Consider the following 22,017-nt stretch of genomic DNA (forward strand, 5'->3'; position numbering starts at 1 on the left):
GGCAGCAGAGACCCTGTTGCTCCGGGCCCGGCGGGAAAAGCAACCCGCGCCCCTTCCCGGGCGTGGAAGTTTTGCGGGAGGCCCGGGGGCGGGGCGGGGCGGGGCGGGGCGTGGCGGGGCGTGGCGGGGCGTGGCCTGCCGCGCCCCCCGCCGCCCTCCCCCGTCCGTCCCCGCCTGCCGGCGCGGCTCCCGGAGCTGGGAGCTGTCCACAGAGGGAGGTGCTGAAGGCAGGGAGGAAGCGGAGGGACGCGGACATCTTCGCTCCCCTAATTTCCTCCCTGCCTCCTGCAGCCATTTTGCACCAGCAAGGCTGAAGGGAGGTGTTAGAGGGGAGGGAGGGGGTGGGCTGCGGAGGATGAGGGGAAGAGGGTAAAGAGTTACGGAGAGCGAAGAGGCAGCCATGGGGGATCCCAGCTGGTACGTCTGCTAAGACTGGCTCACAGCAGCAGCTGTCATCAGCACCATGGTGAAAAGGAAAAGCTCAGAGGGCCAGGAGCAGGAAAGCGGCCGTGGCATCCCTCTGCCCATCCAGACCTTCCTATGGAGGCAAACCAGGTAAGAACAGCAAGCCCTGGCGACTTGGGATACAGCTGCAACAGGGCAGTGGGGGGGGGGGGGGGGGCAGGCCAGCTGCCCAGTGGCGGGGACGAAGCGGTTACTGCAGCTACAACATGAAGGCATGAAACAGGCTGCTCTCCTTGCACTCAATATAGAGCAATCTGTGTGTATCAGGGATGCAGGGATGGGGGAAAGACTAGAGGCAGCTTAACCTAGTGGCGGTCCCAGGCAGCCTCTTGATTTGACTTTAGAACATCCATGTGTATGCGTGTCTATGCACCTCTCCCCTCCTCCCTGTTGTCTGTTCCCCCACCCCCACTTCTAAGAGGACTCCTGGAGCCCTGGTATCATAAGCAGCATCCCTCAGTGCTGCACCAGACTTGCACCTTTGCTTGTATCTATATTTGCAGCCATTCTAGAAGTGTAATCTATGCTTTGAGAGGCCAGCATACAAACAGATATGCCAAAGCCTCACCTTATTTCATTGGATTAGGGAGTAATGATGTATGAGGGGCAGGCTGGACATATGGCTGGGACTGTATGTTCCTTGTGAAGCCTGTCTTAACAGAATTCTAACCTGAAAACATTGCAGGGGCTGTGAGGGGAGGTTGGAAGGTTTGAAGGTTGTGACTGTAATTTAAGGCCTTGTTCACAAAATCCCTTTATTCCACAGGTTCACTGTCCTTAAAAAAAAAAAAAAAAAAAAACAAAAAACAGAACACACCAAACGTGCTGTAATAAGGTGACCTGATTAATTTTTAAAATATTTAGCTCTGATCCCATTCTGGAGGCGAATGGCAGTAGGGGGTGGGTGTTTTCTACCTGCAAGGTACAGGCCTGCATTTCATCATTAGCCTTCCACATCAGCAGTTGTGGAGGAAAATACGTAATACAAAACTGGCAAATAGATCTCTGGCTTAAAATAGAGGCAAGGCACAGTTCAGTAATATTTAACACATTTTAAATGTATTCTATTCAAAATCTTTCACTGAGGTAAAACTGCTGAAAACTGTCTGATGGAAGATTTTATCCATGGGGAACAGGACTTTTCTGGAGGGTAGATCAAGTACCTCTTGGCATGTCAGTGTGGGTGCTTTTGTCTTCTGGAAAAGGTAACAGCATTTTATCAGATGTCATCAACAGGTATCCGAACATTGTTTTGGCCTTCCCTTGCGTTAAGTTTCTCAGCCTTTTGCCAGCCTTCTGACATGAGAAGTATCCTAATAATAACTAAGCAAAAGCCATACTTGAAGTACTGTGTATCTAACACTTTTTCTCCCTTCCTTCAGTGCATTTTTAAGACCTAAACTGGGGAAACAATATGAAGCTTCCTGTGTGGTATGTACATCTTTCTCTTTCTTTCTCTTTTTCAACTCTTACTAGTAACTAACTTTTCATGCAACTTCATCTGACCATGGTGGCTGATCAGCACGCTTCTCAGCTTACGCCAGAAGTGGATTTAGTCCATTCAGCTTAATTTTGTGCTTTTATCACAAGAGGGTTCGAAACCTTTTCCCATCTAGAGAATCTGGATATTATGTGCATCTAGACACAACAAAAATACATTGACTGGGGCATTAGTAATTGAACTAATTAGTAATTAAAGTTAATAATGGTATAGGCAGACTGAGATATGACAATCTGGGTCTAAACTTGCAGTTCATCATGTGTGTATGTGCGTCCAGATGAGATTGCTGTCAATTCAGTTTGCAATTACTGGAGTTTTTCCAGACTTAAAATATTGAAAATCTAAGCATTACTAACTGATTTATGAACAATACTTTTACCATGGTGTGAGATGAAAAATACATCCTCTACTGGAAAATAGAGGCAGCATGTCTTAGCAGCATAATTAAAGAGAGGCTATTATGCAGACACTAATAACTCTTATTTCTAACTGTATTTTGAATGAAACTTCAATCTACTGTCTAAAGGGAGGAGGAAGGGAAGGCATGCAGCAAGTTCAAATAAGGTTATCTAGGGAATTTCAGAATTCCTTGAACTGTTGCTGATCTTTGGATGGCTTAAAGTACATTAAGCAGTTGCAGCCAGACTTGACAGACTGGAAAAACTTGGTCTGGACATGTATCTTAATAGTTTAAAGTACTTAGGTCTCTTTGCAGCGATTTTCCGGCTTCCTTCTCACAAGATATTAAGCTGGAGAAGCCCTAGCTGCTGCTGACTAATTTTCTTCTAAGAAATCCATAAATTTTTCAAGTTATTGCTAGATACAAAATGCTGATAGAGGGCTGCTGGCTTAGAGTGTTTGTGAGTAAAATGTGTTGTAATTCTGGCACATGGACCAAAAAGCATCATCACTCGTTTATGCCATTGACTGTTCCTTGTTGTTCAGAGGCTAGAAAACGGAGCTTGTTGGCTATGTCCTTTACCAGCAGTCTCGGCAGGGTGCAGGAGCCATGCTTTAAAGCACCTATAATCTGATCCCACCTGTGAGCTAATGTCTCTTGCTGTTGCGTAGAGGCAGAGCTTCCTTCTCTGTGAATTTGCCATGAGGTACCTACCTGTCTATGGCTTCCTTGTGCTTCATGCTGTGCTGTTGGCGTCTGGTCTTCCTCTATGACCCCCAGGCTGATTCTATAGCACCTTTCTTCTGTGAGGACTTATCAGAAAAGCCAAACCAAATAAACAAACCCACTGCAAAACAACATAAATTGCACGCTTCAGCTAAGGGAAAGGGAGCTCTGGAAAAATGTATTTCATGAAGAGCCAATCTATTTCCACCCCTTGGGTGAAGGAGAACTTAATTCTTCTCCAATTCCTAACATAATCATTAAATTATGGTAGAAGGCTTTCAAAGGTGGGGCTTAGTTTTTCAGCAATTGATGGGCTACAGCCTGAGCTGCTGCATCTGCCATCTTCTTTTGCTTATCAGTTTGCAAGCCCTGCCAATGCACATGAATGTCTGCCCACATCAGCACCTTCTGTATTATCCAGCGGGGTAGCAGAGTGCTGTGTGCATGGGTCAGACAGGGTTTCTGGAACTTGACAGGCAGTTGGCTTGTCTCTGAAACATCAAGTTGACTATCTAACACCATTGCATTGACTAGTGTGCCTAAAAATACTATGCACCCGTTACATGATCTGTTCTTTTAAAATTCTCTAGCCAGACGTATTCTAGGCATGTCTATAAGCTGTTAACTGCCTGACAATTCATATGACACAACATTGTGCAGTATTCTATTATTATTATTGGCTCTAAACTTGCTGCAGTAGAATTTGCTGCATATTGTGCCTTGAGGAAGTAGATGCTAGAGGCCTAGATTTGGTGAGTACAGCATCTGGTCTGCAAGAGCAGATTGCATTGCTTCTTTGAGCTTTGCTTTATACTTTAATACTTGAGGAAAAGCCTGGCCCTTTTGTAGCCTTGTTTTCATTATGTGAACAATCACGCTGACTTCAATTGCCCTATAAATAATAGCCTTTAATCTGAAGATAGATACTCCACCCTCGGCATTGTCTTACATTGTCTAAATGCTCTTGTAGCTCAGTATGGATTTAATGTTCTTCCTTCTCCCCATTCTGAAGTAGTTCTGCCCTGACACAATGTCATTCCTAATGTGCAAAGCTGTAAATGACCTCACAGGAATGTGTGTGAGTGCTGTATAAAGCTAACACTTTTTTTAGGTGAGGGTAAGGGACTCAAGGATATGTTTTAAATTCTTTTACCTTGGATTGCATTGGGCATGGAAGAACCCAAATATTTTCTGGAGAATCCTGCAAATTAAAAGTTTACCTCTTTTCTGTTTTTTTTACTTGTTTTTGCAAATGTAGTAATACGTTTTGTTGTTATGAATGATTAAAGGATAGATATGGAACAAAGTTTTAAAAGAGGCCACCTTTATTTTATCTAGCCAATGGACATGGTAGCAGAAAGCTGAAGTTTTGAACACAGGAATTTTCTGTAAATAATGTGTTTGTCATCTGTGTTTCTTTGCTTGTCAATGGTTGTACTGTTACTATATTTAGTAAACAATAGAGCCTTACCATCCCTTGTGCTATGAACAACTTGATTAATGTTTTAGATGTTTCTAGGAACTCTTCCCTACTCAAAGGACCTTCCACAGACTGACAATACTGTCTGCCTACATTTCAAGTTCGTTCTAGTCAGTCTGAAGTGACTTCAGCAATGGTCTCTGCTTTCCACCATGATGCAGTCTGAGCTTTGGAAGAACAGGGCAGTAAGGCTCTCTCCAAGGACAGAAGCCTGGTTCAAGAAGCACTAGTAGTTTCTCTGTGTCTCTGCCAGGGTCGTCCTGTACATACACTAGGCTAAGCACTGGGCCCTGCTCTCTGAGCTTACTGCTTTTTTTTTTTTTCTTTTTCCCCCAAGTGAAATCCTCTAGGGCTACCTCCCTGGAGGAGACCTGTAGCTCATCTGGCATTCCTGAGAGGATGGCACAGTGGGGTGCTGAGCTTCCCAAGGTCCTGGCTGTCTAGTGGGGGCTAGGGACCTGGCTGAGACCTTGCTGCTTAATGCATTTCACTGCAAGTACAGCTCCCCTGGGCTTAGGACAGGGGAATTTCATGCGACTTGAGCAAAGCTGTATAGGAAACCATGGCAAAGCCCAGCCAGAATCTGCTCTGTCCTGTACTGTTTGTCTAGGCTTCTTCAGGCAGCTGCCTGTTCCCATTCCAGCAGAAAAGTGACACACAAGCTGACTGTGGTCACAAGGTATTTGACAGTCCCTTTGGTTCTTGATGGAGAAGAAGGTAAACGGAGAACAGCAGCAGTGGGAAGGCAGCCAGATGAGACTGACTGCCACTCCCTGTGAAAACAGATGGCATCACCAGGCTAAAAGGAAAAATGCTTGTGTAAGTGGCCCTGAGGGAGCTGAACTCCTACACACAGAGCACTGCTGAAAGGGGCTGCCCTTTCTCCAGCCAAGGCATAACACTGACTTCCTTCACTACCACCCTGACAGATGTTCTTTATCCTCCTTTGGCATGTGGGGTGTTGCATGGACAAGCCTGCTATAAGTATGTAACTGTTTTCTTGTCTCAGCCAAGTAGCAGCCCTGAGGCTGCAGCTTCAGACATACCCATAGCATGACAATATCTCTCTTCTGACTGACTTACAGGGAGCTTACTTCAGACATTCTCATTCAGCCTTCTCACTGAAGCATGTAACTCCTCTCAGCTGTAGCAGCAGTTGCTTAGTTCACGTAGGGTGAAAATTAGATCTTTCATCTTAATGTCTGTATATTCTCTGTAGCAGGTCCTGAGAGTAAGAGTAGAGCCATAGCAGACCAAAAGGGAGGCTCTGCAGGAGCAAATGCTAAGCCAGGGCCTTGCATCTTGAACGTCAGTTGTAGGCAAACACTGCTGTGAGCTGGACCTTTATGGAGAGCGCCAGGCAAAGTCCATGGGACCACTTGTCCAAAGAACTGCATGTTCTTGTTGGGCTGCTTATGCTTATGCTGAGAGTTATGAGTGTGGGGACTGATGCCAGCTAGGTCCTGTGCTGACAGTACAGGCACAGTGGCAATTGTGTACTAGCCAGTGCCCATAGCACACAGGGACACTCAGTGGTTTGCATACAGTAGCCTTTGTGTTAGCATTTTTCTGGCAACATATAGTACTTCTGTCTCAGATGCCTGTGATCACATATGCTGTTCCAGAAGCTAATCTTTCATTGTGGTACAGAAATATATCTAGCTTTCTGCTCAGGCCAGGAAAAAATGGAGGAATCTTGTGGCTAACCATGTAGGAAAAGCTTCATATGTCTCAGAAACCCAAAATGTTGAGGTGAATACAAGCCTAATTTAAAGACATAATTGCAGACTCCTTGGCTTCCTCTTGAGTCTCTGAATTATGCAGAATGTGGTCCAGAGCTTCCAGAAGGCAGTTGTTGGAGGACTTTCTCCCTGATGCCATTGACGTACCAATGAATGAGACCTTGACTGGTGAGCCAGAGAGACACAATGTGTCTTCCATCACATTTCAGAATAGTGTTGCTGCTCACAGTGATTTTTTTTTTACCTCCCCTTGCTCTGTAAAATTCATAGCTTTTTCACTGTACTGAAGTGTGAGCTTATGGTTTGTCTTTTCTACTGGAGATGAGGAGATCATTTCTTTTGATAAGCCTAGGTGGGCACTGGTGCTTGGCAGGCCTTTCAGTGAGCAAATTCAGCTCACTAACCTGGTAGAAACTACTTACCTCTACGCTGAGCTTCATTTTGGCTTGTGTAAAGACTTGACTTAGCTGAATGAAGGCTTCAGTGATCCCCAGAGTTGATGCACGAATAGAGGTGGGAGTGTGTGGCTGGAGCAACAAATAAGGATTAGCACTCTGTCCCCTTTTGACAAAAATAAATAAAATCTCATGTTTTACACTGGCTTTTTCAGACTTTGTGTTGTTTGTGGCCATGGATTAACCCTGCACCTCTTGTCTTGCTTCTGGGGATACTCTGCTGCTTTGTTCCCTCCTTCTGTTAGATACGAGAGAGCGGCTCACTCCCTTGGTGGATAAAGGAGGAACAATTGTTATCATCTACCTTGATTTGTGTGAGGCCTTTGACACGGTGCCACACAACATCCTTGTCTTTGAATTAGAGAGGTTTGAGAGTTTGATGGATGGATGAGGAATTGGCTGGATGGCTGCAGCCAAAGTGTTGCAGTCAATAGCTCTATGTCCAGCTGGAACAGGTTGCCTAGAGAAATTGTGGATGCCTCATGCCTAGAAGTGTTCATGGTCAGGATGGATGGTGCTTTAGGCAACTTGATCTGTGGTGAGAGGTGTCCTCTGCAGGGGGCATTGGACTAGATGATCTTTAAAGGCCCCTTCCAACCCAAACCATTCTATCATCTTATATAACCTTGTCTGGGATAATTGTTCTAGACCTCTGTTGTCTTTATACTACTGTGCTCTGGACTGCTACTGTGGTTCAATGACTTTGTAGTTCCTGAATGGAACAAAATACTCAGACCTTACAATGAGTACTTTGTTCCCCTGCCTGCCAGGGCTTTCCAAGTGTCAGCTATCTTGTCATGTTCCCCCCATTCCTGAACTGATAGGAATGAATGGCAGGAGACCGTTTCCCTTTGCAGACAATGTGGCTCCCAGCAGATCTCTGTAAGAGTGATCTGAGGTATCCTTTCCCTGGTAGACATGTTATCCTGTTCTGGTGCTAAGAAATACAGGTTCCTGACAACCTAATCCACAGCAAGTTATTTTTGACTAACGCCCAGGAAGCCAGCATTTTTGTCCACATATTACAACTAATGTCCTCCAATTTCAGCCATTGCTACATAAAGAAAGTCTGTTGAGTTTTCTGACGCGAACTTGGGGCTTTCTGGTAGGTGGGCAGTGTGACTTTCACACACTTATGTTTGTTTGCAGCTCTGATGTTTATTGTCAGTATTTCCTCAGGTTCAATTTGTGTTGCTACAGGCTTGGTCCTCTATAAGCATACTCAGTTCTGAATACACCACCCCCCCCAATATATCTGTTTAAATCATGCAGTCCATCTTCTCTTCTCTTTGTCTATGCCTGGTGCTATTGAGGAGTTTCTGTCGTAGGTTGTGAGTACAAATAGATGTGCGTTTCCCTGTCTCCATGCTGGCCAGAGTGGAGCTGTTACGAGGATGCTGCAAAACCATGACGGTGCAGCTCTATACTGGCACCAGGGCGTCCTGCCTCTCAGTGGAGGAGCTCATGTCTGGCAGATATCGCCACACCTGAGAGAACGAATGTGCACAGCTGGTGGGCTACGCAGAAGAGGGCACGTTGCCGCTGATTGACATACCACACCTGGAAGTGGCTGGTCATTTAGGAGAGCTGGGTTACCACTGCTGCCCCTTTTTACTTTTCTTCTTTGTAATTAAGTCTATTCTTATTACCACCCCCATCCTCCACCTCCCACCCAATTTTACAGGAAAAATCAGTATGACTAGTGTTGAAGGGTAAGCTTTATGAATCTGGAGTGAGGGCATCTGAAGCATCCGTTAGGTCATGAATGCCAACAGTTACTTGTTTGCCCAGAGCCCAATAAAACTGGTGAAACAGCTTGTGAACAAATAGGTAGCCAGGAGGCTAAGCTGGTATGTGGCAAGGACATGCATTACCAGTAACGTATTTCTTTGCTTTAGCAACTTCAGTGAAGGAATATAACTGCTTTTGTGACCTATAATGAGATCTTTGTGTCTGGTCAGAGGAAGGACTTATGGAAATGGTTGGAGCAACTGGCAGTAAGGAAATTCCTCGGGGATTTCAAAGGCAGATAGTCTTATTTTTTTTGCTTGAGGTGGAAATAATGAACTTGTTGCAGCCATCAGCTCTTTTAAATGTCCACAAAACCATTACATCATGGCTCAGCAAAAAATTTTGTACACTGATTATTTTTTGTGGCAGGGTGCGAAAACATTTCCTAAAGCCCATATAACGTTAATGGGTTGCCCTTTACATTACACTAATCTGAAAGAGCGTGTGTGAGAGGAATATCCAGCTCTCAGCTTCACAAATACAGGCTTCATTAGTTCCTGTGACTTCCAGCAGGGTTACTGGCATGCCAGATTAATACATAGCACAACTGTAAGTCTGGCTTGATGTCGACATTTAACTAATAAACGCAATACTAGCTTTAATTGTTTTTTATTACAGAAAATATGTTTAGTGGCCCATTCACTTCTTAGCCAAGTGTGTCCATATGTCTGGTGAGCTTTAGCTACAGTCTGCGTCTTTCAGGAAAAATATTCTAAGGTGTGCTTTAGTTATATAATGAAAACTTAAGATCACAGGTTTTTAAAAGAGAATGTTGTATGTACTAGAAGGTATGTGCAGAAATAGATATACAGTGTCTTTTTTTTCTTTGTTTTTACTTCTAGTCTTTTGAAAGAGTTTTAGTAGAGAACAAGCTGCATGGCCTTTCTCCAGCTCTCTCTGAAGCCATCCAGAGCATTTCTCGCTGGGAACTTGTCCAAGCTGCGCTCCCACATGTGCTGCACTGCACCGCAACATTGCTCTCCAATCGAAACAAGCTAGGTGAGTGCTCATGTCAGTTTGTTTTTCCATTACTGAAGTTATCAGTCAAAATACAACAGATTGATGCTCTGGGTGCCAACATATTTTAAATCCTAGTGTCCCAGCTAGTTCATTCTGTGGATTGCTTTTCTTGATCTGTTCTCATGTATAGCAGGGTACCTGTGAGAGCTTCCCCAGTGACGATAATGGTCTGATGAGCTGAAGAGTCAAAGTAGTTCAGTAATATTTTCCTAGTTATTTTCCAGAGATAATAGAACTAGCTTTAGGAAAAGCCTTACCACCCAGCAGGCATGGGCTCCTTGAGGGAATATATATTTTTTTAAAGCCATGGTGCAGTGCCCAATGGCAGTAGGTACTTTTAATATCTTCAGTTCTTGGTTGTTTTTTTTTTCTTCTTCTTTTCTTTTCATTCAGACTAATGTGTTTGATTCTCACCAGATAAGTCAATCAGATAATAAGGATAGGACCAGGACCAAATACAACTTACTTTACTAGTCTTTTACTGATTTCAGCAGGAATTTGCTTCATGAGATGTGCCATTTAATAAAGTCAAACAGACAAGACTGTCAAGCTGGCATCTTTTGGGAGCACTCAATGTTCATGCATTCAGTTGCTCCGCAACTGACATTTCAGGGACTGAACTGCAAATGCTGTGAAGTAAACGGAGAATTGTGAATTAGGTTTCAGACATAATGAAACAGAATGCTGATACTTTTAATGGTAGAATTTTAATTTTCAAATGCTTATCAGGATGTTGGATGCCCAGTTTCCTGTGCAGCTCTGAAAGTCTCAGCAGTGCCATTAAAGGAAACCCTGTGAGATACTGTGATGTATTTTTCTATCCAGGACATCAGGATAAGCTTGGAGTAGCTGAAACAAAGCTTCTTCACACTCTTCACTGGATGCTGCTGGAGGCGCCTCAGGACTGCAGCAATGACCGATTTGGAGGAGACAGAGGTTCTAGCTGGGGAGGGAGCAGTAGTGCCTTTATCCACCAGGCTGAAAACCAAGGATCACCAGGACATCCCCGGCCTAGCGCCATGAATGAGGAGGAGGAGAATAACAGAAGGAAGTTCTTCCAGAACTCCATGGCCACAGTAGAGCTCTTTGTGTTCCTTTTTGCTCCCCTTGTCCACAGGATTAAAGTAAGTGGAACACTGGTGGTGTACTTGTGTAGAGTCATCTCTGAACAGGAAAAGAATGATTCTGCCTTTGTGATTGTTAGTTAATTCAGCGTACAGTGCACACTGCGTGACCACTGAAATGTTTTAAGAAGCTGGCAGAATGCCACTGCCATCAGGAAAAAATACTTCCAGTGACATGAACATTCACCACAGCATCAGGCAGACACAAAGGGAAATAAATCAGAAGCGAGCCATTTTCAGCTTTTGGGAATGTTAAAGATTTGTGGCCCTTGTGAAGTCTTTGGGACCCATTGCTCAGAAAGGCCTTGCTAGCCTTTCAGGGATTCCACCGTGGGGCTGCCACTGGGATTTGTTGTTGTCATTACTGATCACCTGGACGCTAGTGACCGGGAATGTGCGGTAGTGGTATAGGAATGGCAGTGGCAAAGGCAATTGAACATTCCTTTGTTCTGAAGTTGGAAGCAGGCTGCAGCCTTCCTGTCTGGCGGGGTCCCTCTGTTGGCTTTGTGCTGAGTGTATCAGCTTTGCAGAGTGGTGTGATGAGGAGACATTTTCTGCATGCTCTGACTCCTGCCTCTTTTCTTTAGTCTCCCTGGGAGGGCTGCTGTTTAGCCTTTCCATTTCAAGCTAGGTCTCAGAAGAGAAACGCTCTGGAGAGTAGGTGCTTGGAAAAGGTCTATAAAGTCATGAAGTGATGGAGTCTGTTGTCTGTTCTAATCCAGCCTTGTATGCTGCAACAGTTGAAGATAAGAAAGTACAGGAGATAAAGGATAATCTTTTGGTTAAGACAGGTGAAAGCATAGATTCTTTCCTTACTTCTGCTATTGAGTTCTTGTACAGTAGTTCTCAATATATTTAGCCTGAATTTTTCATACCTGTTTACTAGTTCCATATTTTCTCTGTAAGCTACTGAGACACAACAGGAAGGAATGCTGAATTCTTCTCAGGGCTATACAGAAAAATAAGGGCTGCCCTTTAAATAAATGAAATGAGACTGGAGGTAGACCCTGGCTATTAGAGATTAGGTTTCCAACTTTTTTGTATTAATCTTTCTGGGATGTAGTTTCCCTTTTGCAAGATGGGGTTAATAACAATATCTCAGGTTTACCTTGAAAATTTCTGATATCTCCAAGACACTGTACTGATGAACATTGAAAAGCCCACGAAAACATGCATGTTTGTGTCAGCAAAGCAAAACTCAAAAAAGGTGAGCTAAATGAGGCATGTAACTGTCTCACTAAGTCAACATTGTCCCTTCTGTGTTTCACAGAGGTAGAGGTCTCAGGGGAAGAACGCTATCTGATCAGATAGATAACTAAAGTAATACCTGTGCTCATGGAAGACGATACGTGTTTGCACAGGCAGACCTAAATGATAGAATTCCTAAGTTCTGAAAGGATTGGTGTGTTTAGCAATGTGTTTTTACATGAGGCTTTTGGGGGTGAGTGGGATGCATGCAATCCTGTAACTTAACAACTGTAGATAAAAGTGTTGGCATGTCACCAAAAGCTAGCAGTGCAAAGAAAAATGCAACACATGTTACTGCTACCACTTCCAAAAGCCTTGCAAGGTGCTCCTTAGTAAAAATAGTAATTAAAAACAAGCGTAGTTTATAACAAAGCTTGTGAGCTCATTATGACAAGACAGCACTAATGAAGAGTAGGGAATAGAAGGGCTGGAGTGCTATGAGCAGTCAGCCCCTGCCATTCCAAAATTCCATTGATTTCAACCGCTAAGGCATGTGGAGCTATGTCAACAGGAGGCAGCAGTGTGTCTGTAATTATGCTGTCAAACCTGCTATTACCATGTTTGTTTGCCTTAGGGGATAGCTGGACTATACCAAAATCAGTGTTTCCTAATGTCGGAGAGGTCCTTAGGTCAAGTAAATGCATAGTTACACCTTGATCCTGCTAAGATTTATTTGTATACTAATTTACATGATTTCAACTACTTGCATATGTAAAACAATGATGACACAAGTGTAAGTAGTACCAATGTCTCTCTGTTGACATAGCTCAGGTACTAACAGTGCTAATAATAGCATTATTGTATATTGCTATTTTATAGTAATTTGTTACATTTCCTGTTTCCTGAATTTCTAAGTAATCTTTTAGTATTTAGTATTCATATTCTTTTGAGACAAGAAGTTCAAGTCTTGGAGTGTGAATCCTAAGGTGGAGATTGAACACTAAATGTGAAGTGGTTAATATGGTCAGAAGGTATGCTTTCTGTCACAGGAATAGCCTTTTCTTTTATAGCTTAATGTCCTGGAAAAAATGGGGTTCATTAACTAGAATAGAAATTTTATTTGGAAAAAAACGATGTATATTTTTGTATTGAGATTTGCCTATTATTTGTTAATAGCTATACTTGAAATGTATTAATGTCTGCTCAGTAGTGTCAGTGGCCTCTGAGTTAGCACAATCTGACCACAGAACTGCAGATGGTATCACTTGTTTCTTCCAAGATCTGTGCATCAGGGAAATGACAACCCTTTTAGACTAGAAACAGCTTTCTTTTGTATGAGCTCGTGTGACACAATCTCTGTTTGTCTCTGTAGGAGTCTGACCTGACATTTCGGTTGGCTAGTGGCCTTGTTATTTGGCAGCCTATGTGGGAACACAGGCAGCCTGAAGTTTCTGCCTTCAATGCCCTTGTAAAACCAATCAGGAACATCATTACAGGTCTGTGACTTTGCTGCGGTAATGTAGCTCCTGAGAGGTGGGAAACCTTTCCTTTGTTTGCCTGATGCCGCCTTACGTTCTGTAGCCATCATATTTTAATGAATCTGTTAATCCTGCAGGAACTAGTCAAACTTTTGAGAGTACCTTAAGGTTGTTTCCTCTCAGAGGTAACTGATGTTTCCATAATAATTAAATAAATGAGCGAGAAGTCACAAATAGGAATGAGAAACTCGGACACAGCGTGTGTGGGGACAAGAGCAAAGGTGGCAGTTTCAAACCCAGCGTACCCGCCATTTCAGCGAAGCCACCAAGGCGAAGGGTTCCGGAGCGGAGGGTCGCACTGGGGGATCCTTCCTAAAGTGGCAAAACTGTGGCAAAAGCGCAAAGGCAAAAGCGCAGGGAGAGGGAGGGTAGCCCAGCCCCAGTCTCACGCCCCCCCGAGTGGGAATGAGTGAGCTTCTGATGAGAGGCAGCTCTGACTCAGTGTGGGCCTGACGCGAGTGACGGTGGCCAAACCCCCTCACGCACAAAAGCAGCCCGCAGGGAGTGCGAGCGACCAGGGGCGCGTCGTGTCAGAAGGGTGTGGCGCGGCCGTTCGCCCAGGGAAGGCAAAGTGTCTCTTGCAGCTCAAGAGGTGAATTCAGCAAGTTCAGCTGGTGAGAGGGAGCATAGCCATGGCATCAGAAAGATGGGGAAAGAGGGTCTTTGCTCAGGAGCTTGCAGGGCTCATTGACAGGGCTTTAAACTAGAGGCAAAGAGGGAGGGGGAACACGTCACGCTTGCCTGTGACAAACTGTGGGAAGATACACAATGGTTAGAGGGATGGGCTGCTAGTACGAACCCTCAACCTGTTGCCCAGAGGCATGCTGAGGACACTGCAGCACAGTTGAAGTCTTGCGGAGATAGGCTGGGGGCTCCTGAGGAATTAGGAGCCAACAAGGAAACTCCTGTGAAACACCTTAGGGGAATCAAGGTGTGTTTTGCTAAGAAGGCGACAAGGCCCACAGACCGGATGAAATGCCTCTACATGAACGCACACAGCATGGGAAACAAACAGCAGGAGTTGGGAACTACCATGCTGGTAGAAAGCTACAACCTCGTTGCCATTACTGAAACTTGGTGGGAAGAATCCTGTGATTGGAATGTGGCTATTGATGGCTACAGGCTGTTCTGAAGGGACAGGCGAGGAAGGAGGGGTGGAAGCGTTACCCTCTACGTCAAGAAATCAATAGAGCGTGAAGAGCTGTTCCTGAAGAATAACCATGAACAGGTTGATACCTTATGGGTAAGAATCAGAGACAGAGGCAACAAAGGGAACCTTGTGGTTCATGTCTACTACAGGCCACCTGATCAAGGGGAGCCTACTGACAAAGTCTTCCTCCAACTCCAGGAGGGTTTGCACTTGCAGGCTCTTGTCCTACTGGGGGACTTCAACCACCTGGACATCTGCTGGAAAAGTAGCATGGTGAGCTGTAGGCAATCCAGGAGATTCCTAGAATGGATTGAGGATAACTTCTTGAGCCAGGTAATAGACAGCCCTACCCAAGGGGTTGCAACACTAGACCTCATGGTAACCAATATAAGTGAGCTTATTGGTGACATCAAGATTGGAGGCAGCCTGGGCTGCAGTGATCATGCATTGATGGAGTTCACAATCCTGAGGGATATGGGAAAAGTGAGGAGTATAGTCAGGACCCTAAATTTTAGGAAAGCAAAATTCCAGCTCTTCAAGGAGTTAGTCAGATGGACGCACTGGGAAATGGTCCTCAGGGGCAAGGGAACAGAAGAGAGCTGGCAGACCTTTAAGGATGCGTTCCATACAGCACAAGAGCTCTCAGTTCCAAGGTGTAAGAAATCAGGCAAGGAAGGGAAGAGACCAGCATGGCTGTGTCGAGACATGCTGGTCAAACTGAAGAGCAAGAGGGAACTGCACAGGCAGTGGAAGCAGGGACAGGTATCCTGGGAAGAGTATAGGGACACAGCCCGGTTGTGTAGGGATGGGGTCAGGAGGGCCGAGGTGCAGCTGGAGCTGAATTTGGCAAGGGATGCAAAGAATAACAAGAAGGGCTTCTACAGGTATTTCAACTAGGAAAGGTAAGTTAAAGAAAGAGTACCACCTGATGAACAAGTATGGTGGCCTAGTATCAGCATATGAGGAGAAGGCTGAGGTACTCAACAACTTTTTTCCCTCAGTCTTCACTGGTAACATCTCTCCTCACCCCTCCCAAGCCAATGGACCACAGGATAGAGACCAGGGGGATAAAGCCCCTCCCACTGTAAGGGAAGACCAGGTTTGTGACCACCTGAGGAACATGCATATACACAAATCTATGGGACCTGATGAGATGCATCCCAGAGTCCTGAGGGAATTGGCTGATGTAGTCATCAAGCCACTCTCCATGATATTTGAAAAGTTATGGCAGTCAGGTGAAGTCCCTGGGGACTGGAAAAAGGGAAACATTGTGCCCATCTTTAAAAGAGGTAGAAAGGAGGACCTGGGGAACTACCTTCCTGTCAGCCTCACCTCTGTGCCTGGGAAGATCATGGAACAGATCCTCCTAGAAGCTATGCTAAGGCACATGGAGGACAAGGAGGTGATTCGAGGCATCCAGCATGCCTTCACCAAGGCCAAGTCCTGCCTGACCAACCTAGTGGCCGTCTGTGATGGAGTGTCTACATCAGTGGACAAGGGAAGGACTATGGATGTCATCTATCTAGATTTCTGTAAGGCCTTTGACATGGTCTCCCACAGCATCCTTCTCTCTAAACTGGGGAGATATGGATTTGTTGGGTGGACTGTTCAGCAGACAAGGAACTGGCTGGATGGTTACATCCAGAGGGTAGTGGTCAATGGCATAATGTCCGGATGGAGAAGGGTGATGAGTGGTATCCCTCAAGGGTCCGTACTGGGACCAGTGCTGTTTAATATCTTCATCAATGACATAGACAGTGGGATCAAGTGCACCCTCAGCAAGTTTGCAGATGACACCAAGCTGAGCGGTGCAGTTGATGTGCCAGAAGGATGGGATGTCATCCAAAGAGACCTGGACAGGCTGGAGAGGTGGGCCTGTGAGTTTCAACAAGGCCAAGTGCAAGGTCCTGCACCCGGGTCGGGGCAACCCTCGATATCAATACAGGCTGGGGGATGAAGAGATTCAGAGCAGTCCTGTGGAGAAGGAATTGGGGCACTGGTGGATGAAAAGCTGGACATGAGATGACAATGTGCACTTGCAGCCCAGAGGCCAACCGTATCCTGGGCTGCATCAAAAGCAGCGTGGCCAGCAGGTCGAGGGAGGTGATTCTGCCCCTCTACTCCACTCTGGTGAGACCTGGAGTACTACATCCAGCTCTTGAGCCCTCAGCACAAGGACATGCAACTTTTGCAGCAGGTCCAGAGGAGGCCACAAAAATGATCCAAGGACTGGAGCAGCTCTCCTACGAGGACAGGCTGAGAGATCTGGGGTTGTTCAGACTGGAGAAGCGAAGGCTGCGGGGAGACCTTATTGCAGCCTTTCAGTACTTGAAGGGGGACTATAGGAAAGATGGGGGCAACCTCTTCAGCAAGGCCTGTTGTGACAGGATAAGGGGTAATAGTTTTAAACTAAAGTAGGGTAGATTTAGCTTGGATATAAGGAAGAAATTTTTCACAATGAGGGTGGTGAAACACTGGAACGGGTTGCCCAGAGAGGTTGTGGAGGCCCTGTCCCTAGAGACATTCAAAGTCAGGTTGGACGGGGCTCTGAGCAACCTGATCTAGCTGAAGATGTCCCTGCTCACTGCAGGGTGTTTGGACTAGATGGCCTCTGAAGGTCCCTTCCAACCCAAACCATTCTGTGATTCTATGAAATTCATCTGTAGTGTTAGCATTTCCTGTCAGCCTCAGTTTCTGTTTCACCATACCTTCCTTAGTTGCTAAGAAGGGGAAACACAGTATCTAGCAGCAGTCTGACATGGGTGGGAAGGCTTTTCCAGACTAGCGCTGGACAAAAATTAACATTGAAGAGTGCACAGTTGGCACTGTATGTTCTCCTGTCTAAAATTTGAATGTTTGAATGTTATGAAATTAAACAAAGTAGTTTCAAGAGACTCCCAAGAAGGCTTAGGTTTTGAATTCGCTTTTGCTTACTGGAAGGGGTTGTTCCTCCTTTGTACTTCAGCCATAATGAGACTAGAGTTGGGTGCTTAGGCTTCCAAGCCTTTGTGTCTGGCCTAGTTCTAAAAAAAAACCTTTTTAACGTCTATGTTTTTAGACATTAGTCTTGCATAATTTCTACAAGGTAGTGAATTGAAAGTGTTCTGGGTATATTGATGTAGCATTGCTTGTTTGTTCTCAAAAGCATGAAACTTTAATTTTCACAGTAGTGAAAATATATTTCTCTAAACCAGATTTTTCTGATGACAGGACATTTTAGATGTCCTGTTTTGTTCTGAAGGCTTTGTAGGTCTCTGGGATGGTCCAAAACTGAAAAGATTCAAGTCTTCCAAATGATTTTAAACCATCTGTGACATCTAGATCTTCCACCCTCTGCTTCAACTTCTGGAATTAAGAAATAAGATTTCAGCCCCGGAACTAACAAAAGCAATTAGTCTTAAGTTTTCTTTGACTGCTGGAATTTTTTTCCATAGGTCTGGAGTGTGGTCAGAAAATCCCTAAAGAATAACTTCAGGACTAAAGTCTGAAAGGAAAATACTCTGTTATGTTTTGAAAATGTTTTCAGCAAAACAGAAATAGAAATTGGAATAAGGCTCTTTATATCAAGGAAGATTCTGCTATCTTAGCATTGTTGTCTCAAATTGGGACAAAAAAATTTACTTAAATTTTCCTTCGAACAATAAATGAAGAAAATTCTACTGAAGAAGTTTTGCAATGTTTTGTTTGGAGTCAGTCTGATATTAAGTCACATCTGCAGCAGAGAGATCCTGCTTTGGGTTTGTTTTTGTTTTCTGGTTTATCCTTTCAGTGGTACATTTTAATATTAGATGTGATTCCTGAAATCTCCTCCTTTGACTTCTTTTCTCAGCTAAGAGAAGTTCTCCCACCAACAATCAGAGCATGACTTGTGAATCCCCTAATCTGGACAGTGGACATACTGAGGTAAGTTCTATGCTAAGGTTAGGCAAGCTTGAAAAAAGAGCTGAGAGAGGGGGGTGATTAATATTGAAAGAGCATTTGCAGTTACCACCCTAAAGTATTCCATCTCCAGAAATTACAGTTCTTCACAGTTCTTCCAAAGGCTCACAACCTTGTCTGCAGTGGAACTAAAGCAGTATAGCTGTCAGGTTCTCCTTGGTTTTATGCTATCTTATAGGGTGGAAGCCTGAGTTTATGTATTTTCTTGGGCAAGAGCCCTGTCTTATCCTTTGCCTGGACAATGCCTAGTACTGAGAAGCCCCAGGCGTAATCAGTTTCTCCATGGTATTACCATGGTATTATGGCATAAGTAATAGTCATGTCTAAGCACAAATTGCAGTAAGAAAACTAATATGGGGGAGATAAATATGTTTATATACCTATTTGCTTTTATTAAAACCATCCAAAGGGACTACAGGTGGTCTGTGAGACAAGCCAGCCAGATTCTGTACCTCCAAAGGCCACTGTTTCAGCATGTCATCGTGGAAATTCCTTGGATGGAAGCGTATCCTCCCAAACCTCTCAGGAGAGAGGTACCGCACATCCCAGGTACAGACCCCTTCAGCAGAAAGTTAGGCTGGTGTGGCTCAATGGTGGAGGTCACAGAAGTCCTTTATCTTGAATCTGCTGTTGTCCATACACGCTGAGGGTGCTGGATGTTTATCTCAAACTCTTAATTCAAAAAATCTCTGTTCTGGGTGATGAACAAGATGGTGACACTTGATATTCAATGCCACTTTCATTGGAGAAATCTCTAGCTGGCCTGTTGGGGCGGTTTCTTTGGTCTTTTCTAATACGTTGGTTTCTTATAATTAAAGACACTAACAAGTAACCTGCAGGTTCAACCCTCCATAGCTAGACTTAGCCTCAGGCAGCTGGTGTCTTTTCTGGCTTCTTTCTGATCAAATTTTCTTTGCCTTTAGCAAAGGATTTTTGCAAGCCTCTCTCCATTGCCTTCATTATGCCTTCTCTGCATCCTGCTGCTTAGCTTGCTTTAGACTATTGACCCAAAGGAACAGACTAAAAAAGAAGCATAGCCACATAAGCATCCTCCCAGCTTGCCCTGCGGAGCTCAGGCCATGGGTTTCCAGCATGGCACTGATAAATTTACTTCTTTTAATCTAGATGTGGGCAGGTAAAGATAGAACCAGATTTTCAGTAGTGCTGGACACTTTGTAGTGCCATAAAGTAAGTGAAGCTATTGAGTTTTTTCAGGGGGTGGAGAGGGAGGGAAGCCTAGCTCTATTTTTAGGTCTCTCTGGATTTAGGAGTGTGACTTAAACGCCTGAAAATTTTGGTCCTGTTGCTTCTCTATTTTGGGAAATGTCATATCCAAAACATTGCGGTGTTTTAAGAAATTGCTTCAATACAGAGACAGAAGAACTGTGGGATGGAGGGTGTTTCTGGATATAATCTAGGAATGGCTCTGATTTCTCAAAAAGGGGTTTGATGCACCCTTTCACTGGTGGAAAGGGCAAAGCTATTCTCTAGGGTTCTGATCCCATCAGGAAGCTTCCCTCGGGATTTTGTATCAAGCCTGCTGTCAGTTCTGGGTCTTTATTTTATTTCTATTAATGTGAGCCAGCAAAACTGAAGTTGGGGACAGAACTGCCTTTCTATGTATGAACACTACTGCTCAGAGAGAGTGTCATATACAAATAAGCAGCCTGTTCAGAAGACAGCATCAGATGATCAATTTGTCAGGCTGGTCTGCTGGTTGCTATGGGGATGAAGCTTCAGACAGGCTTTGAAGAAAGCATCATTATGTCTCCTCATTTGCAGGACTCATTGATCAGTTAAAACTGTACAGGGAGCTTTGGTTGCCGAGCAACAGACAACTGGGGAACAAATGTTGTTTACTCTATGTACCAACAGCCGCAGTATTCCTTTGTCCTTGGGCCGGGTTGAAGGAAGGCTGCCTTTCTACTCCCCCTGCAGTCACAGGCAACCAAGAGCTGATTATACGAACACTAGGTTTCCTTCTAAATGAAGCACAGAGTTTAATTTCTGGTTCCTCAGATACTTCTTGAGAAAATGTCTTGTTCCTCTGATCCTGGATAATTATCCTTGCTCCACTCAGTGAAATTCTCCATTTACAGACGATCATTTAACACTGAAGCAAATAATACCACAGCCCTTTATCCAGCTGCTGCCTTGCGCACACTACCTGGGAACTAGACTTTGCAGGAAGGACTTTAGTGACAAATATTTCATAAGGAGAACGTACCCCAAGCTGTGTCGTGCCTCAGGTTGGCCTATGCCACATACAGGAGAGCACGAAAGACTGTTTGGAGTCAGACACTGATCTGGGTACTGCCAAGTGACCAGGGAGCAATGCATCACCCTTTGCATTTGCCACTGAGGTGATGGGCTTTATTTCCTTTGCTGGGAAGCTTTGAGTATCCCAGCTGTACTTATGTTTTTTACAGGCTGCATCTATGTGACACAACATTGACTGTGACAACAGCAGCCTTCACTTCAGGTTTATGGGGAAAACTTGGTAGCATATTGCCATTTTTAATTATTTTCTCCTTCCTAATTCAGTTTTTCAGGTTTTTATAACAGCTCATTTTAAAGTCGTCAAACGTAACATTTTTACCTTGAATACTGCACTAGGGGAGAAGCTTTGAATCCTTAGATTGCATATAGTGACATATGCTGACACAGACAGGCTGGTCTGCAGTCACCAAGTGCCTTCAACATTGGCCTGTGGGGCTGGCAGCAAACCAGCTCCTGCAGGTTTGAGTTCTAGATGCACGCATTGCTCCAAGCCCAGCCTTGCCACCTGCCCCCCATTTCCAAGTGTGTAACATGGAGCAGGGTTCACGTGATTCCAAGTGGTGTCAACGTTTACTGCACACTTCTTCCCCCCTTGCCAGTCCTATATCTGCCTTGGATGCATAGGGCAGTTTTGTGGCACTGGGCAGCGATCCAGCAAAGCACTTTAAGCGTGCACTTCACTTTAAGCACTTAGAGGCACTGGGCAGTATTACAGCTTGTTCCCTAACGCTTTGCTGGACGCTCTGTGGCCTCAGATGCCCCTCTTCAGAATGTGGGGGTGTCCTGACAATGTTGCCTGCATGTTTTTTAGCAGAATTGATAATATAATTTTTTAAAAAAAAAAAAAGTAGGTGTTCGTGTGACAATTCCCAAATGCCTGAGAATACAGTTCATGGGAGTGCTGTTGATTTTTATAGAATCCAAAAATCACAGAAGTATTCAGTTCATGGAGGTGTGTTTCTAACACTTAGTGGAAGCATTCAAATTGTGTACTTCTGCAGGCAAAAAGGATAGACAGAGCTTCAGAGTTCCTGCCCCCACCCCCAGCATTTCACACCTTCTTTTGCCATGTGATTCTCATTCCCCTGTCTCCCTTTCACTGCTTCTTTTCTGACGGGTTGTCTCCTAACAGCTAGTGACTGTACAGAGGGTAGATCAGGACAATTGTACTCTGCTGGGAGAGAAGTCGTGTAAAAAACAAATAATAAAAAGTTGGGG

At 44.6% G+C, this 22,017-nt stretch overlaps 1 protein-coding gene across 1 annotated transcript in view; it reads left to right on the forward strand.

Moving 5' to 3' along the window:
• The first annotated feature begins 374 nt into the window (after window positions 1-374).
• Window positions 375-22,017, forward strand: part of UNC80 (unc-80 homolog, NALCN channel complex subunit) — a 134,508-nt gene continuing 112,865 nt past the window's right edge. Inside the window, exons 1-7 of the mRNA XM_064452092.1 lie at window positions 375-555; window positions 1,848-1,896; window positions 9,403-9,559; window positions 10,406-10,704; window positions 13,265-13,388; window positions 18,410-18,483; window positions 18,929-19,068. Coding sequence (XP_064308162.1) covers window positions 464-555; window positions 1,848-1,896; window positions 9,403-9,559; window positions 10,406-10,704; window positions 13,265-13,388; window positions 18,410-18,483; window positions 18,929-19,068 — 935 coding nt within the window. The 5' untranslated portion in view covers window positions 375-463. The remainder of the gene's footprint in view (window positions 556-1,847; window positions 1,897-9,402; window positions 9,560-10,405; window positions 10,705-13,264; window positions 13,389-18,409; window positions 18,484-18,928; window positions 19,069-22,017) is intronic.

Source organism: Phalacrocorax carbo, chromosome 5, assembly GCF_963921805.1.
Source record: "Phalacrocorax carbo chromosome 5, bPhaCar2.1, whole genome shotgun sequence".
Classification (NCBI taxonomy): domain Eukaryota; kingdom Metazoa; phylum Chordata; class Aves; order Suliformes; family Phalacrocoracidae; genus Phalacrocorax; species Phalacrocorax carbo.